The sequence below is a fragment of the Sinocyclocheilus grahami genome, unplaced genomic scaffold (genome assembly GCF_001515645.1).
Source record: "Sinocyclocheilus grahami isolate Dianchi unplaced genomic scaffold, SAMN03320097.WGS_v1.1 scaffold2188.1, whole genome shotgun sequence".
Taxonomy (NCBI): Eukaryota; Metazoa; Chordata; class Actinopteri; order Cypriniformes; family Cyprinidae; genus Sinocyclocheilus; species Sinocyclocheilus grahami.
The window spans coordinates 74,289-89,575 of record NW_015507367.1 but is presented as its reverse complement, the minus strand read 5'-3'; the positions used below and the strand labels follow the sequence as shown (position 1 = coordinate 89,575).

Here is a 15,287-nt window from a genome sequence, read left to right as displayed (position 1 = left end):
AAAAAAGCATCATATGACCCCTTTAAAGCAGCAGACCATAAAACAGCAGCACATGTTTAAAATAAACAGTTATTGTCCATTGTTGTAGATGCTAATATAGTTATTGGTACCTTTATAGTCACCTTTTTTTTGTATGAATGGGCCTTTAGAGTTTAACTGTTAATTTTTAGTATGCTAAATGTAACTTTAAGCAGTCAAATGTACCATACCTGTGTAATGTTTTATACTCCGCAGCTCTCTGCCAACTACAACAAGAATGAAAAAAGTCTGATTAAAGAGTGTATGGAGTAAATATGATTCGTTACATGGTGAATATTTACCGGTTTCTCTCATTTTGTCATCCAGGGCGCTCTGAAGATGTGATATGGTCTTCCTCAGAATACCTCCATGTTCAAGAGTGCTAATGCTGATGTTTTTTGAGCGTTTGGTATATTTGGGGTTGCGCAGGAGCCTAATAATCTACAACAGAGGGGAAAAGGCCCTTAAGCCAAGTGTGCATGTGGCTTCATTTCTTACCATGGTTTGTTGAGAAAGACTGACTTGTGTAAAATTCATAGGATGCGAGAGCTTCTCCAGCTCAGTTTGTCTTCTCTTTAGCTCCACGAGCTCTTCATCTAGCTCTCTGATGTGCTCTTCTCCTCGTCTTTCTGTTTCTTTATGATTTTTCTCTGTGAGCTCAAGTAGCTCCGCATTGCTTCTGTCAAAGACGTCCTTAAAAAACACGATGTTCTCTTCAGTCTCCTTCTCATTGGCTTGCTGTTGCGAGTTTAAGAAGAATTAAATGGAAAATCACCACAACACTGTCAAAGCAGGTGCTTACAAAATAAAACTAAATAATCTTGAGGACCTTGAAGTTGATTGACAAAAGTTTTCTTCAGAAATACAATTATTATTTGATTACTATTAATCAAATCAATGCCACTTACTTTGTTAAACCTCAAAGAATGTTTACTTTCTTTCATCTTCTGCAACTTGACCTGAATTTTCTGCTGCACCGCAATCTTTTTATTCATCAGCAATTTCTGGGGACAAAGAAATGGATGTAGTATAGCATCAGCATGCGGTTTGTTGAATTTTGTTCATTTTCATAGTTGAGTTGAGTATTCTAGATATAATTACCAAACTCTCCTTCTCCAGAGGAACAGTATTATGAGTCCTGTGGTCACTCTCGGTGCAGAACTGACAGATGGCTGTCTGATCATCTCTACAGTAAAGATCCAGAGGTCTTTCATGATTCTTGCAAATGTATTCCTCAAGATTCTTCACAGGGTTAATTAGTTTGTGTTTCATGAGTTTTTCTGCAGTTTTATGGGGCTCCAAGTGAGACTCGCAGAAAGAGGTTCCACAGTGTAAGCATGACTTAATAGCAGTCCGCATTTTTTTATTTGGGCAACTGTCACAGGACACTTCAGGCTTCTCCTGGACCCGTTTCCTTTTGATGTCCTCTGCAATTTCTTTAATGGTTCGGTTTATGCTAAAATCTTGTTTTGAGTCCAATTCCCTCCCACATAGTGGGCACCTTGGGCATGGACTGTGGTCTCTGTGGCTTCTGATGCAGACCATGCAGAAGTTGTGGCCACAGGAAGTGGTTACAGGGTCAGTGAACACGTCCAGACATATGGAACATGTGAGGCTTTTTTTAGACACACTGCTGGAGGAAGCCATGACTTTACAGCTAAAATTATAAACAAAAAAAACATTTTTTTTCAATATACATCAGTTATAGTAACTCAATTTAGCAGACAAATATAAATAGAGGGGAAAAAACACTTTTCAAGCAAACTTTACATTAGCTCCAGAATTTCAAATTATAAAAGAAAATTACATTATTTAAAATGTCAAAATGTCATCCTATAATGTTGTTATTCATGCTAAAAATCTAACAAGCGTATCTGCCATTTTTGTCACACTGGTAAATGTTTTGGATTGTTTTAGACAAGTAGTTGTTTATTTATTGTAATTAATAGAGTTAAAGATGTGTCTGATGAAGCTGAAAGCATCATAAAGCCATATACCTCTTTGTGATGGCAAGTTTGGGTGTGTAGCCCGTCAGTTTTGCCTTAGGGTCTATAGTCAAACCTAGCCTAGTCAAGCCTGATTTTCAGGTTTGTAGCATATCCGCACATCAAGAATCAATGCAACATTTATCACTTTTCTATTCACCACAATTAAAATGCATAAAGGTCCACGGCACACACACTCAAGACAACTTTGTGAAATCGTTCGTAAAACCATTGCTAAACTGTCTTCACAATGTAGTGCATCAATTTACCGTAAAGCTTGTCCATGTCTAATCAAATTAAGTCTAATCAAATGTATTCTGTTCTACACACTTACCCTTCAGTGATGGATTCAGTCGCTTAATCGTCACCCAAAGAAAGAAGACATCAACAGCTGAATCACATTCAATCGCAACAAAACTGGAAACTTGGACCATCAAGATCGAAAACTAGGAACGACTTCTTTAGACCTAATTAATTTACTAACTTAACCCTGCAGTAGGCCTATTTCTCACAACTCAACAAGGACGTGCATTTGTTGTGCCAGTTTCGAATTACAAGATCCATGATTTCACCAAAGCAGGTGTAGAGAGAAGGGTATAACTGCAGCCTGGAGATTTCCAAATGGGGGCGGGAACTAGTGATGTGTCGTTCGCGAACGAGAAGAGCCGACTCCCGTCGGGGAGAGCCGAGTCTTCAGCCGGAGCCTTCTATTGAGTATAATAATGATTCTAACATAACTAAGCCAAACACCAAAAAACAACTACATATGTGTGTACAACCGCACACATATACATAAATATATATATATACACACATATATATACACACACACATATATATATATGTATATATACACACGTATTGAAGTACTGAAATAACTCAAAATAAATAAAAGTAAAACTTAATAATAAGTCTATATAGACATAATTAAAAAACTAATAAAATGACAATATTACTACAACTGTAACTAAAACTAAAATAGATAACTAATACAAATCAAAGTACATTAGTTCATCAGTAATCCTAAAAAAAATAACACTGTGGCAAACACACATGCTAAAATAACAACAACTTACTGACACATAGTAAGAACTACTAGATTATAAAAAACTGAAACAGAAGTGGAAAGAGGAGAGATAAAAAGCGATTTTATGAAAACACTGAATAAAAAATTGCTTACCAACACACAAACCATTCACAATTGCTAAACAGGGCTAAAATAGAAGGCTCAGTGATACTAAATAAAGAGCCATTTGGGAGCCGTAAGAGTCGGCTCTTCTAAGGGAGCCGAATCTTTGAAAAGAGCCGAACTTCCCATCACTAGCGGGGAACTCCAAAATAGGGCGTGGCTTCCTCCCATTGCCAGACAGGAACATGACACGCACGCGCATTTCCCCCCCAATCCACTTCAGTGCAAACTCCGCACCACAGCTGATTCTAAAGATTTGATTGGTTATGTCACTTAAAGTGTTGATTTCCTACACTATACTACAAAACATTCTAACTCCTAAACCTACCCCACACCTGACCCTAACCTTAACCAGTGAAACTGACTGCACGGTGTAGTGAGTTGAGACAAACCCTTATTCAGGTGCATGGTTTATCTGAGAAAAACGTAGGTTGTTGTTTTTTTAACTAAAGTGTAGCATATGTAAGCCTTAAAGCCTCATTCCATCAGCTAATTTCAAAGACAGATAACACAGCCTCCAAGGTGTTTTTCAGGGATCACAGTGTTGCTGGTTTCTGTTTTACATTACAAGAAATCCAACTTTACAGCTGAGTGGTTACAAGAAATGATATCTGGGTCTATCTAGGTCAGCTCTATCAAACTAACAGGTCAACATATATTATGTAATTTGGCATGTAAACTGTTCAGAATTTATTTATAATTTAAACAAATAAATAAATAAAATGAATAAAAATTTAATACGTCATGTTCACAGTGAAGTACATGATCCAGATGTTTACTTTCGTGATTTGATGGTCATAATATTTCATAAATAATATTTCAGTATCTTTTTTTCAAAATAAATTGTAGGAAAATAGTATAGCATGGAGATGGAGAACCTTACTTAGGTATGCATTTATAGAGCTAGATCATTTGATTGCATCAGTCCTTTAATCAATTGTTTTTAACTTTATTTGTAAAGAATTCTGGGTTGGGGGTTGGGGGTGGGCAAGTCAAGTTTCAAGCTGGACAAGCGAAATTGTTTACTTTCATAATCAAGGATTATATGAACATGCAAACTCATTAAAATGTCAATAAATCCTTGTTTTCTTCAAGCACGAACTCCTGAGATGACAATAAAGAGATGCATAAATCATGTTAATGAGGTCAGAAGTTGTGGTTGCTGTGTCCTACAACCCAGGGAAGAGGTAGAATCTCTTAGACAATGTTGTTCTTTCCTTGCATGGCATTTGATCAGGATGTGACATCTTAAACTTCTTAAGGACCTGTTTCAAAAATAAAAAGAAATATCACAACATAAACCACACATTAGCCTAAAAAACCCCATAAAATATAAAAAAAGAATAAAACTTTCTTTATTCTAGACCTTATTGTTACTGATATGCAATACTACTGATAGCGATACTAAATAACAAGGAAAAGTAAACATTAACTATTCAATCAAACATCAAAAAACACATATCAGCATTGATGTCTACAGATTTACGTCTGCCTTGCTAAACAATGTGACTTTGCCTTTCTGAAGAGCTCCTCGATGTCGTCCTGGTGGGCATGCTGATTAAATATTTCCACGATGTCTTGGATGAAATGTGAGCCTTTCTCTTTGTTTCTGTAGGACACAGTATCTGTATAGAGAATACAAATTATGACTTACACTGTTTGACTGAACATCATCGCTTAGATGCCAATCAAATAAAACATAATTCTAACACATTTTTAAAACAGTATAGTCAGCATTAAAGTGACATTTTACCCAAACATGAAAATCCTTTCATCATTTACACACCCTCATGTCGTTCCAAATCTGTATGAATTTCTTTCTGCTGCTGAACACCAAAGAAAATATTTGGAAAAATGTGGGTAGCCAAACTGTTCCTGGTTCCCATTGACTTCAATAGTATTTTTTCCCCCATACTATAGAAGTTAATGGAAAACAGCAACTGTTCGGTCACATTCTTCAAATATTATTTTGTGTTAGGAGAGGAATGAAACTCAAACGGATTTGGAACTTGAGGGTAAGTAAATGATGACAGAATTTAAATTTTGGGGTGAACTATCCTATGTATGTCACTCCAATAAATATTTTTTTTGTGTGTTTCGTGTAATACTATAGTAAATGGAGCGGAATAATGTAAGGAAATATCTACCTGGAGTACAGGATCTCAGGCAGCAGAAGTCTTTTTCACGGTGCTCTTTTGCTCTGTTGCGTCTTGGCACAGCATCCTGGACATCCACACTGCCTTCATCTATAACATGAGGGCGGCATTTGCCAAAGAATGTTGCTTGAAATGGATGAGGCTCTGACCAATCAAATATGACAACATTTTAAATAGTTGAGTTGAACAACAATTTTTTTTATTTTCTAAAATAGTATTTTGTAACTTACCACCCCTACACGCTTGGATAAGGATGATTTTTGGCTTGTCCCTCAATCTAGCAGAGTTCGGAGTGTTCAAGCAATTAAAAATTTCATCTGCTTGAAAAGCGTCCTCTTCATCTTCATTCTCAAAAACCCCACAGATTCCACTGGCATCTCCATGGGACATCAACACCACAAAGCAGCTGTCCGATTCAGTGTGTTCCTCTCGCCGGGCGAAGTCTCGCATGGCAGCAAGCATACCCTGAACACCAGACCATCAATATCAAAAATAAAAAAAACAACAAAAAAGTTGGCTTATTTGGCTTAAATACACTTGAATGCACCTGTGCACTGAGGTCTCTGAGTGTGATCACAGTATAACCCAGACCTTTAAGCAGCACTTCCATACTCAGCTCATCCTTGTCTGCCCCGGTCCTGTCATTTAAGTTTTTAAATTCTACATTGTTGATAAGCAGTGCCAAACGTTTTCTGTCAGTGGATTTGTCTTTTATTGGGTATATCTTGACAGAGAAGAAAATTTGTATTATTATTAATTTGCACATAATATTTAAACATCAAACAAGACACAATAAAAAAAATACAACAAACACATAGTACTTTCTCTATTGTCCAGCATTTGTTTTAGAGTAGCCATTTTCAATTATTGTGATATATATACAACATAACTTACATCGTCTCCCTTTTCTTGAAGCATTTTCTTTTTAAACTCAGGTTTGCATGGTATAAGTGGATCTGAAGTTCTCTGTTCGGATACAACAAAATCATAATTATGTTGTCAGAAAAGATTATATGTTTCATAAAAAACATTTATTTGGTCAATTAAGTTAGATTTTATTTACCACTCTCTGTCCACAGCCATTATTGTCACACCGCACCGCATTATTGGCCGGCCCCTTCCATTCCCTGCGGCAGTTCCAGCAGAAGTAGTAATTTCGTTTCAGGTTGGCCGTGCAGATAGTGCAGTGTACACACAGGTTACCTCGATCTCGTCTTTCCACATGAGACTGACATCCTGGACACTGCAGCATTGACAACAGATGCATTTTGGATAGTTGTACTTGATGCACTTTATTGCAGTTACTATCGATGCTATATGAGCTGGACGTTGACATCACTGAATCAATGATGGACTGACTTTAACTGAAAATTGAGGGTTTACTGTTGACTTGACTTGACTTAATACTATAAAGCTGCTTTGACACAATCTGTATTGTTAAAAGCGCTATATAAATAAAGGTGACTTGACTTGACTTAATCCTGTAAAGCTGCTTTGACACAATCTGTATTGTTAAAAGAGCTATATAAGTAAAGGTGACTTGACTTGACTTGATTTAATCCTGTAAAGCTGCTTTGACACAATCTGTATTGTTAAAAGCGCTATATAAATAAAGGTGATTTGACTTGACTTGATTTAATCTTGTAAAGTTGCTTTGACATAATCTGTATTGTTAAAAGCGCTATATAAGTAAAAGTGACTTGACTTGACTTGATTTAATCCTGTAAAGCTGCTTTGAAACAATCTGTATTGTTAAAAGCGCTATATAAGTAAAGGTGACTTGACTTGATTTAATCCTGTAAAGCTGCTTTGAAACAATCTGTATTGTTAAAAGCGCTATATAAGTAAAGGTGACTTGACTTGATTTAATCCTGTAAAGCTGCTTTGACACAATCTGTATTGTTAAAAGCGCTATATAAATAAAGGTGACTTGAATATACTTAATCCTGTAAATCTGCTTTGACACAATCTGTATGGTTAAAAGCACTATATAAATAAAGGTGAATTGACTTGACTTGTTGTGTAAGAGGCCATATGCATGCAAACAGCAGACAAATTGATCTATCTTACGGCTTTAAAGTCAAACAGTCTTCTAGCAACGAGAGCAGCGAGATTCTCCTCTAGGAATTCCCGTTGTTTGTCTGTCAGTGGTATCAGCTGACAGATGTCCTGATAAGAGAGATTTACACTGCAGGATTTCCCCTGAACATTATAGCCAGGGCAAGAAAATTCAGTCTTTTTCTGAAAGACAAGAACCAGTTGAACATATAATTGTAGCACAGGCATCAAACTCAGTCAATATGTGAACAGTGTAAATAATATACACCAACCTGTTTAAGATAATACTTGAACCAAGCAACAACATAGTCTGTCGGCATTCGATGACCACAGGGCAATGCAACTGATAACAACAACAACAACAAAATACTTTACAAAGTACACACATAAGCCAAATGCTGAAACCACCCTTTTAAATTTCAATTCCTAATATAATCTGATCGATGGAAATATGGTCAACTCACCAAAGTCCACTCTTTCATTTGATGGCCGTACTTCAGAATCACGACCTGATTCCCCAATATGCTGTTTGTGGATATCTGGATTTTAACAATTTAACAATAATACATATTTTTCTTTTTTTCCTCTGAAACTTCTTTTTAAAGTTAGTGATGGTCAATTTCACTTTCGGTTTTGCTATCGTTGTTATTTTTTATATTCCAGTACTTCTTTTAATCAAATAATCTTATTTTAAGCATTATTTGTAACACATCAATAAATATTTAAATGGAGAGAAAAAATTATAAAAATCAATACTCAAGTGTTGGAAGACTCTTGCTATCGCGGCGTCTTCTTCCAAATCTTCATCCCAGTTATCATCTTCCGTCATTTTTACGTTTAAAATTAAGTTATATCTTTTTCCTATAACGTTACTAAACTACAGACGAGATTCCCTGAAGAACCCCAATGATGTCCTCAGCCAGCCAGCACACACACAGACAGACATCAAGCAAGCCTTCAGTGTATGTGGTTTTATTTGAAAGGCGGAGCTGCAAACGCGTATTGTCCCTTTGCGCTTCCCGTACAATGTGTTTATTCAATCCAAGATGTCTGCGCTCAGGGGCAGAGTGGTCACGGAATGTCTTACAACATGTATTTTTCGACAAACAGGCACAGCGACCATTTCCACTCTTCCTATTGTTATGACAAGGAATAAGGTGAGTGGCATGTTGATCTGTTTTAATTTGCTGCCCACAATACGCGAAAACGGAGTACTTCACAATGACATGACTTTGACCGAAGCTAAATAACGTTAGCATAGCTGAGGTTGTGCAGATTAGACCCGGTGTTCTCGTCTCTTAACTTTATCTTCAAAACACTTTACTTCAAAATTAAGTAACATTAGGGTTATTCTTAACATAAAAGCTATTTATCTGATTGTTGATGAATAGCTATGTTGCCTGGTAGCAAGGTGTCATGATCTGTGTTATATAGTGGGATCAATCAAAGTGCATTTCGTGTGTGTGTGTGTGTGTGAGTGAGAGAGAGTGTGTGAGTGTGTGTGTGAGTGAGAGTGTGTGTGAGAGTGTGGTTTGTATTATGATGTACATTTAATGTAGAATAACAACATAATGTGACTGATTGCTCACTTCCCTTACAAATCGTCTGAATTATTAAACTATTTAACTTAGATCAGTGGTTCTCATCCAGGAGGCAGGGGCCCTCTAGGGCAAATATATATATATACAGTATATATATATATATATATGTAAATTACTATAATTATTAATATATTTATATTGTTGATATATTAATTATCTATCTTACTTCAAATGCAACCAAAAAAATGGAGATAAAGTAAACTAAACAAAATATTTGAAAACTAAAATCAGTAAACAAGTCATATTTCTTTTTTCTCATCAATAACTGTTGTTTTTCATTCAAGAAGACTTTGTGACGCTTTGTAGTCATGGAATGAATTGTCGCTAATTAATTGATCTATACCGACACCCATTTTTGTTAATAATATAGTATACTTAATTATAGGTATATTATATGTTTTACTCTTCCATCAAATTGCTTGTGATGTTCTTGATAACAGTGATAATAACAGTAAATGAATAAATGTAAATATCCCAAACAGCCTATTGTTTGTAGTTTATTGTATTTTTAAAAAGCCTGTGTTTGATGGTGCATTCTGTTCTCTGAATTCTATCTTGTTGCAGTGGTTTGTACCGAGATCACATCTTCACACTGGCAGAGGAAGTAGGGGTCCTCTAGTTAGGGCACTTCTTGGCTGTCCCAATCATGGCAAGTTCCTGCTGGTCAGTGCTGTGGCGGTCAGACACAGCAGCTCACAGGTGGGTTTCTCAAAACGAGTTTTATTACAGTGGCAGAGCATTTCTGCTACTTTTGTACTCTTTTCCATTAGTCTCAATTAAATTAAACAGGTCTCTGAAGATCCCTTCGTGAATTGACTTCTGTGATCGATTAAGAATTATTTTGCATGTTTTACAGACGACAGAAACCGTGCAGAGCATTTCAACTCCAGTTGAACCTGTAGATGCTGCAGTATCTGTGCCAGTCTCCATTCCAAGTCCTTCTGCTGACCCCACCCCCGCAGTCACACCACCAATCACAGAGCAGGTGACCGAGGCTCCTCTCACTGCATTGGATGTTCTGCAGGAGATTGGAGCTGAAGCCAGCCTATCAGAGCTCGGCCTGGGCAGTCACACTCCTGTGGGCCTAATCCAGAATCTCCTGGAGTTTATGCATGTTAGCATTGGGATGCCATGGTGGGGGGCCATTGTTGCAGGTAAAAATGTGTTATAGTGTAATTTATTATTATTATCTTTTTAATTTTTTATTCATCTTATTTTAGTCTTGTTACATCTTTTGTTTTAAAGCAACACAAACCACTTAGTCAGTCTTCAGAGATGACAAAAAACTGACAACGATAAATCTGTACATTATTAAATGTAATATTTCCATTCTATTTGTCTGGTTCTCTGTAGAATAATTGTACTTATTGAATATCCACCTGCATGTGCTATTTAAAAAAACATTTATTTGGAATTCATATTCTCTCTTTTTGTGTGTGTGTGTGTAATTTATTGATTTATTCATTAATTTATTTTAATTTACCATAACTTTCTCTCTGTTTCTCTCAGGCACCATTTTAGCTCGGTGTGTTGTGTTCCCAGTCATTGTAAAGGGACAGAGAGAAGCAGCCAAACTGAACAACGTCATGCCAGAAATGACCAAGCTCACCACCCGCATGAACGAAGCCAAACAGAGTGGTAACAAATTTGATTGTAAGTGTCTCATGTTCTTTGTATACCGTTTTCTTTCTCTTTTTCTGCCTTTGTTATATTGTCAGAGTGTATAAATGATTGTATCCTCTGGTGTTTTTAATGTCTAGTCCCCATTCTAGTCTTTTTAGTAATGGATTACACTGTTATTTTGAATTATTTATTTAATTTAAATTTAAAATGACTAATTTTCTTTCCCCAGTTTCAAAAGCATACACTGACTTGATGATGTTTCAGAAGAAACATGACGTGAACCCTTTGCGTGGGTTTCTAGTGCCCATGGTACAGGTCAGTGACTTGAAATGCTTTTATTATTGTGAACAATTTTTTAGGTGTCAAGATCAAATAAGTTGGTTAGTCAGCTGGTGCTTAGTAATCATATATTCCTTTTCATGCCCTTTACTCTTCAGGCTCCAATCTTCATCTCTTTCTTCATTGCCTTGCGTAAGATGGCATATCTCCCTGTACCAAGTTTGCAGACTGGTGGCCTCTGGTGGTTCACAGACCTAACCGCAGCTGATCCATTTTACATTCTCCCCATTGCCGTGACTGGCACTATGTTTGCCATCTTAGAGGTAATTGTTTAATGAATAGTTAATGAAAAAAAAAAAAAAAATTAGTGACGGTCATGTCATTCCAAAACCATTTGAATTACTTTCTCTAATGGAGCAAATATTTAAAATATTTTGAAGAAGCTTTTTTTTTTTTTCCATACAGTGAAAGCATATTGTGACTTTTTTTTTTTTTTAAACAAGTCACCATATTTCTACATTGTACATGTTACATTTTAAAATATTTAGATTTTGGACTATATCTCACATAAAGTTATTGTATGGCTTCAGAAACAAAAAATGTTGTGTGGACCATATTAAAGGGATAGTTCACCCAAAAAAGAAAATGTGATGTTTATCTGCTTACCCCCAGGGCATCCAAGATGTAGGTGTCTTTGTTTCTTCAGTAGAACACAAATTATGATTTTTAACTCAAACCGTTGCAGTCTGTCAGTCATATAATGGAGGTGAATGGGAAATCACGGCTTTAAAAGACAAAAAAAACATACACAAACAAAACCAAATTAACAAACCGATCGGTCTGTGCACGAAACTGAACAGTATTTATATAGTTTTTTTTTACCTCTGATGCACTGCAATGTCTGAACTATCCTGAGCGCGTCTTCGACAGCCAGAGCGAGAGCGTCGTCTTCTTCTTCTTGCTTGGCAAATGGACCATTGACACTCTATCTACAATCTCAATTAGGAGCGTCAATGGTCCATTTGAGAGATAGGTGGCGGTAATGCACTTATTAGTCTGCGATCTGCCATAAAGCAAGAAGAAGAAGACGACGCTCTCGCTCTGGCTGTCGAAGACGCGCTCAGGATAGTTCAGACATTGCAGTGCATCAGAGGTAAAAAAAAACTATATAAATACTGTTCAGTTTCGTGCACAGACCGATCGTTTCGTGTCTTTACACGTCAATGTAACGTCACGAGCCGCAGGGTTTAATTTGGTTTTGTTTGTGTATGTTTTTTTTTTGACTCTCAAAGCCGTGATTCCCATTCACTTCCATTATATGACTGACAGACTGCAACGGTTTGAGTTAAAAATCTTCGTTTGTGTTCTACTGAAGAAACAAAGTCACCTACATCTTGGATGCCCTGGGGGTAAGCAGATAAACATCACATTTTCATTTTTGGGTGAACTATCCCTTTAATGGTGTTTTTTGACAGACACATTTTTGAGGTATTGCAACAATTTAAAATATTTCAAATTGATTTTTACAGTTGGGAGCCGAATCTGGTGTAGACAACCCCAATCTGAAGGCCATGAAGACTGTCTTCAGGATCATGCCCTTTGTGATCCTCCCTATGACCATTAGCTTCCCCACGGTTAGTCTCTCACACTCCTCAAGTTTTTTTTTTACTGTATTTGTTATGGGATCTGATCCGTGTTCTCTTGTCATGCTGTAATGATTTCCATGGTGTCATTTGATCTGTGTGTTTTACAGGCAGTGTTCACCTACTGGATGACCTCTAACCTCTTCTCACTGGGTCAGGTGGCCCTGCTGAGGCACCCGGTCGTGAGACAGAAGTTACGCATCCCGGAGCGCATCACACATCCACCTTCAGCGCTTCCTCCCAATGAAGGTTTCATAAAAAGCATCAAGAAAGGTAAAAGATTTTTCTGCTTCATCTTCTGTATCGGTGTTACTTTAGTGTTATTTATATACTCTACTAACATAGTATTATAATTTTTAATCAACTTTTATTTCTATACTGAGATTTTATTGTAATTATAGTTAAAGTTTTAGGCATTTTATGTGCACTTTTTGCATTTTTAAATATTTACGTATAGCTTTTTTTATTTCAGTTTTAGTAATTCGAGTACTTCAGTTTAAACTTATTTTAGATAGTTGCCACGGTAATATTTCAATTTTTCATTTTCAAGTTTTCATATAATATTTATAGTTTTTCAGCTTTATTTCAATTACTGAAAATGGCATTTAATAGTTGTAATTAACAATAACAACACTGTTCTGTATCTGTATCACTTCTATTTGTCTTACCATTTTGCTCTTATACTCGCTATATAATGTTTCTGTATCTGTTCACCTCAGGATGGACGAATGCCCAGTTGGCTCAGCAGCTGGAGGAGAGAGAAAGGAGAATTAAAGGACACCTGGATATGGCAGCCAAAGGTGAGGTTTTGAAAACCTAGTGAACTGCCTATGCTGTCTCCTGCCTGCACTACTGCTCAAAGTACAAAAAAAAAAAACATCTGAAATTAGTTACTTTTTGGTACAGAATGAAATTTAAGTGTATCTTGTTGAAAATACTTGTATCTCTTTTGACATTCTATGAATGTGTGCGCAGTTGTGAAGCGATATTTAATGTTGTTGTTGTTGTTTTTTTGCTGTTCAAAATTTCCATTTATCCCTGCCCCTTTTTTTAAAGGTCCTCTGAGGCAGACTTTTACCCATAACCCCCTTCAGCAGTCAGCAGCACCAATGTCGACAGGAAAATCAAGTAATTCGAAGCAAGACAAGAAGAGGCCGTGGGAAGATACGATTGGTTAACACCTCGATGGAGAATTGTGAAGGGTTTGTACATATGTATTGAGAAGGACTAAGGCATGGGTGGTAAAATTAAGACTAAATAAGTGTTTAATGGAAAAGGTGTTGTGCTGTGTCTTGCCATTAAAGAGCAATCTTATTGCCTTACTGCTCTCTCCATTCATGTACATGCATACATACACACAAAAATCTCTGTTTACTAGTTTTTAACCAAAGCACTTAAACAACAATGGCTGACTAAATGCTACTATTAAGTCATGATCAACATACACAGGTTTTGCAATAATTGTCCTTTATTTAGTTCATTTTTTGTTATTTATCACAAATCCATTATAACACTGCCTTTGTCATTTCAGTCTTTGGAAAAGATGGAAAATACTGTTTTCTATATTCAGATACAAACCTGTAAAAATAAAGATATTGTAGTGGCAATTCCTTCCTTCAACACACAACAAGGTGTTTTATTAGACTTTCAGTGTACACGCATCTAAATTAATGTTCAATCAATGTGCAATATTGAGGTTAATAGCTGTTTCAAAGCAATGGTACAATGTCTCTAAATAATTCCTCTGTTATCAGTGCTATAATTTCACCATCTTACCAAGCCCCACAACAACCCTTAGAGTCCAAAGGTAGTTTCTTCGTACTTGAGTTCGAGTTGGTTTACTCTTCCCCATCAAACCAGCATAAATATCTCTAATAAATACAAAGGACTTGCTTTGACTTGACATATGTACAATTCACATCTGATCAATCTAAAATGATATCGGTGTAAACCAGTGTGGAATCAGCAGCTTGTGTATTGCATGTCCAGAGATATTCTAGTTTTCTTTTCAGTGCATCATTCTCTTCTACTCTGCCTTTTCATCTTTTGTGTCCATCTCAGTAAGAACACAGTAGCACACCTTCTGAATGAGAATACCTGAAGATGCTGGTGAAGAGGGAATGAAAATAGACATACACATATTAGTTTTAGGAGCAATATATGAACTCTGTAAACCTAAACCACTATTAGGAGACTTACCAATAAACTTCCTGAGCCACATAGGCCTACGTGTGGCAGGTAGATGGCAGCACAGGAAGTAGACAGGGACTCCCGATAAAGCAATGGCAATGCCGATTAATGAGTTGATAGTGTCGCTATATAGAGGCACCACCACTAGAAAAACTGTGCAGAGGCAGAATATAATTGGGAAGAACAGGCTGAGCTGAAAGAAAAAAAGAAAAGGTAAGATAAATGAGAGGGTTTAAGCCCCGTTCACACCAAGAACTATAACAATAACGATATTAGCGTCCACACCAGCGAACGATGTCGTCTGTTTATTGTAAAGGGGTCATATGATGCTTTTTTTTAAATATCATTATTTTGTGTATTTGGTGTAACAGAATATGTTGACATGCTTTAATGTAAAAAAAAAACATTATTTTTCAAATACTGTACATTATTGTAGGTCCTCTATGCCCCGCCTCTCTCAAACACTTCGTTTTCTACAAAGTCCCTCCTTCCGACAAGCGCAGTCTGCTCTGATTGGCCAGCTGACCCAGTGCATTGTGATTGGC

The 15,287-nt window shown here is 36.6% G+C and overlaps 4 protein-coding genes across 6 annotated transcripts in view; 1 reads left to right on the top strand and 3 right to left on the bottom strand.

Annotated features, from left to right (window-relative positions):
- LOC107574337 (E3 ubiquitin-protein ligase TRIM17-like) overlaps window positions 1–2,598 on the bottom strand; it is a 5,516-nt gene extending 2,918 nt beyond the window's left edge. Inside the window, exons 1-6 of one of the 3 annotated variants that reach the window (XM_016260777.1) lie at window positions 2,338–2,598; window positions 1,120–1,675; window positions 927–1,022; window positions 541–756; window positions 321–459; window positions 210–245 (exon numbers count right to left, since the gene is read on the bottom strand). In XM_016260777.1, coding sequence (XP_016116263.1) covers window positions 210–245; window positions 321–459; window positions 541–756; window positions 927–1,022; window positions 1,120–1,665 — 1,033 coding nt within the window. In that variant the 5' untranslated portion in view covers window positions 1,666–1,675; window positions 2,338–2,598. The remainder of the gene's footprint in view (window positions 1–209; window positions 246–320; window positions 460–540; window positions 757–926; window positions 1,023–1,119; window positions 1,676–2,337) is intronic. The other 2 variants (XM_016260779.1, XM_016260778.1) reach the window with 2 other exon arrangements.
- A 1,337-nt stretch (window positions 2,599–3,935) lies between these two features.
- On the bottom strand, window positions 3,936–8,353 carry LOC107574341 (caspase-1-like). Its single transcript, XM_016260782.1, has 11 exons — window positions 8,163–8,353; window positions 7,871–7,945; window positions 7,679–7,749; window positions 7,419–7,589; window positions 6,412–6,591; window positions 6,243–6,314; window positions 5,896–6,072; window positions 5,579–5,813; window positions 5,340–5,438; window positions 4,708–4,817; window positions 3,936–4,457 (listed from the first exon to the last, which is right to left on the bottom strand). Exons 1-11 carry the CDS (start codon window positions 8,233–8,235, stop codon window positions 4,362–4,364), a joined length of 1,359 nt encoding a protein of 452 aa, XP_016116268.1. The 5' UTR covers window positions 8,236–8,353; the 3' UTR covers window positions 3,936–4,361.
- A 63-nt stretch (window positions 8,354–8,416) lies between these two features.
- Window positions 8,417–13,830, top strand: oxa1l (OXA1L mitochondrial inner membrane protein). Its single transcript, XM_016260781.1, has 10 exons — window positions 8,417–8,563; window positions 9,572–9,706; window positions 9,864–10,161; window positions 10,517–10,660; window positions 10,860–10,945; window positions 11,068–11,232; window positions 12,439–12,543; window positions 12,663–12,825; window positions 13,272–13,352; window positions 13,609–13,830. The coding sequence occupies exons 1-10, from the start codon at window positions 8,453–8,455 to the stop codon at window positions 13,728–13,730; spliced, it is 1,410 nt and encodes a 469-aa protein (XP_016116267.1). The 5' UTR covers window positions 8,417–8,452; the 3' UTR covers window positions 13,731–13,830.
- Window positions 13,831–14,060: 230 nt separating this feature from the next.
- Window positions 14,061–15,287, bottom strand: part of LOC107574338 (Y+L amino acid transporter 2-like) — a 13,037-nt gene continuing 11,810 nt past the window's right edge. The window contains exons 9-10 of the mRNA XM_016260780.1: window positions 14,752–14,935; window positions 14,061–14,658 (exon numbers count right to left, since the gene is read on the bottom strand). Coding sequence (XP_016116266.1) covers window positions 14,579–14,658; window positions 14,752–14,935 — 264 coding nt within the window. The 3' untranslated portion in view covers window positions 14,061–14,578. The remainder of the gene's footprint in view (window positions 14,659–14,751; window positions 14,936–15,287) is intronic.

Excerpts from the sequence above, each read along its gene's own strand:
- LOC107574341 (XM_016260782.1), bottom strand. The coding sequence starts at position 8,235 with ATGACGGAAGATGATAACTGGGATGAAGATTTGGAAGAAGACGCCGCG. Across the intron at positions 6,592-7,418 it reads GACTGTTTGACTTTAAAGCC|TGTCCAGGATGTCAGTCTCA; the intron begins GTAAGATAGATC and ends TCAATGCTGCAG. Across the intron at positions 6,315-6,411 it reads ATGGCTGTGGACAGAGAGTG|AGAACTTCAGATCCACTTAT; the intron begins GTAAATAAAATC and ends GTATCCGAACAG.
- oxa1l (XM_016260781.1), top strand. The coding sequence starts at position 8,453 with ATGTCTGCGCTCAGGGGCAGAGTGGTCACGGAATGTCTTACAACATGT. Across the intron at positions 8,564-9,571 it reads TTGTTATGACAAGGAATAAG|TGGTTTGTACCGAGATCACA; the intron begins GTGAGTGGCATG and ends ATCTTGTTGCAG. Across the intron at positions 10,162-10,516 it reads GTGGGGGGCCATTGTTGCAG|GCACCATTTTAGCTCGGTGT; the intron begins GTAAAAATGTGT and ends TGTTTCTCTCAG.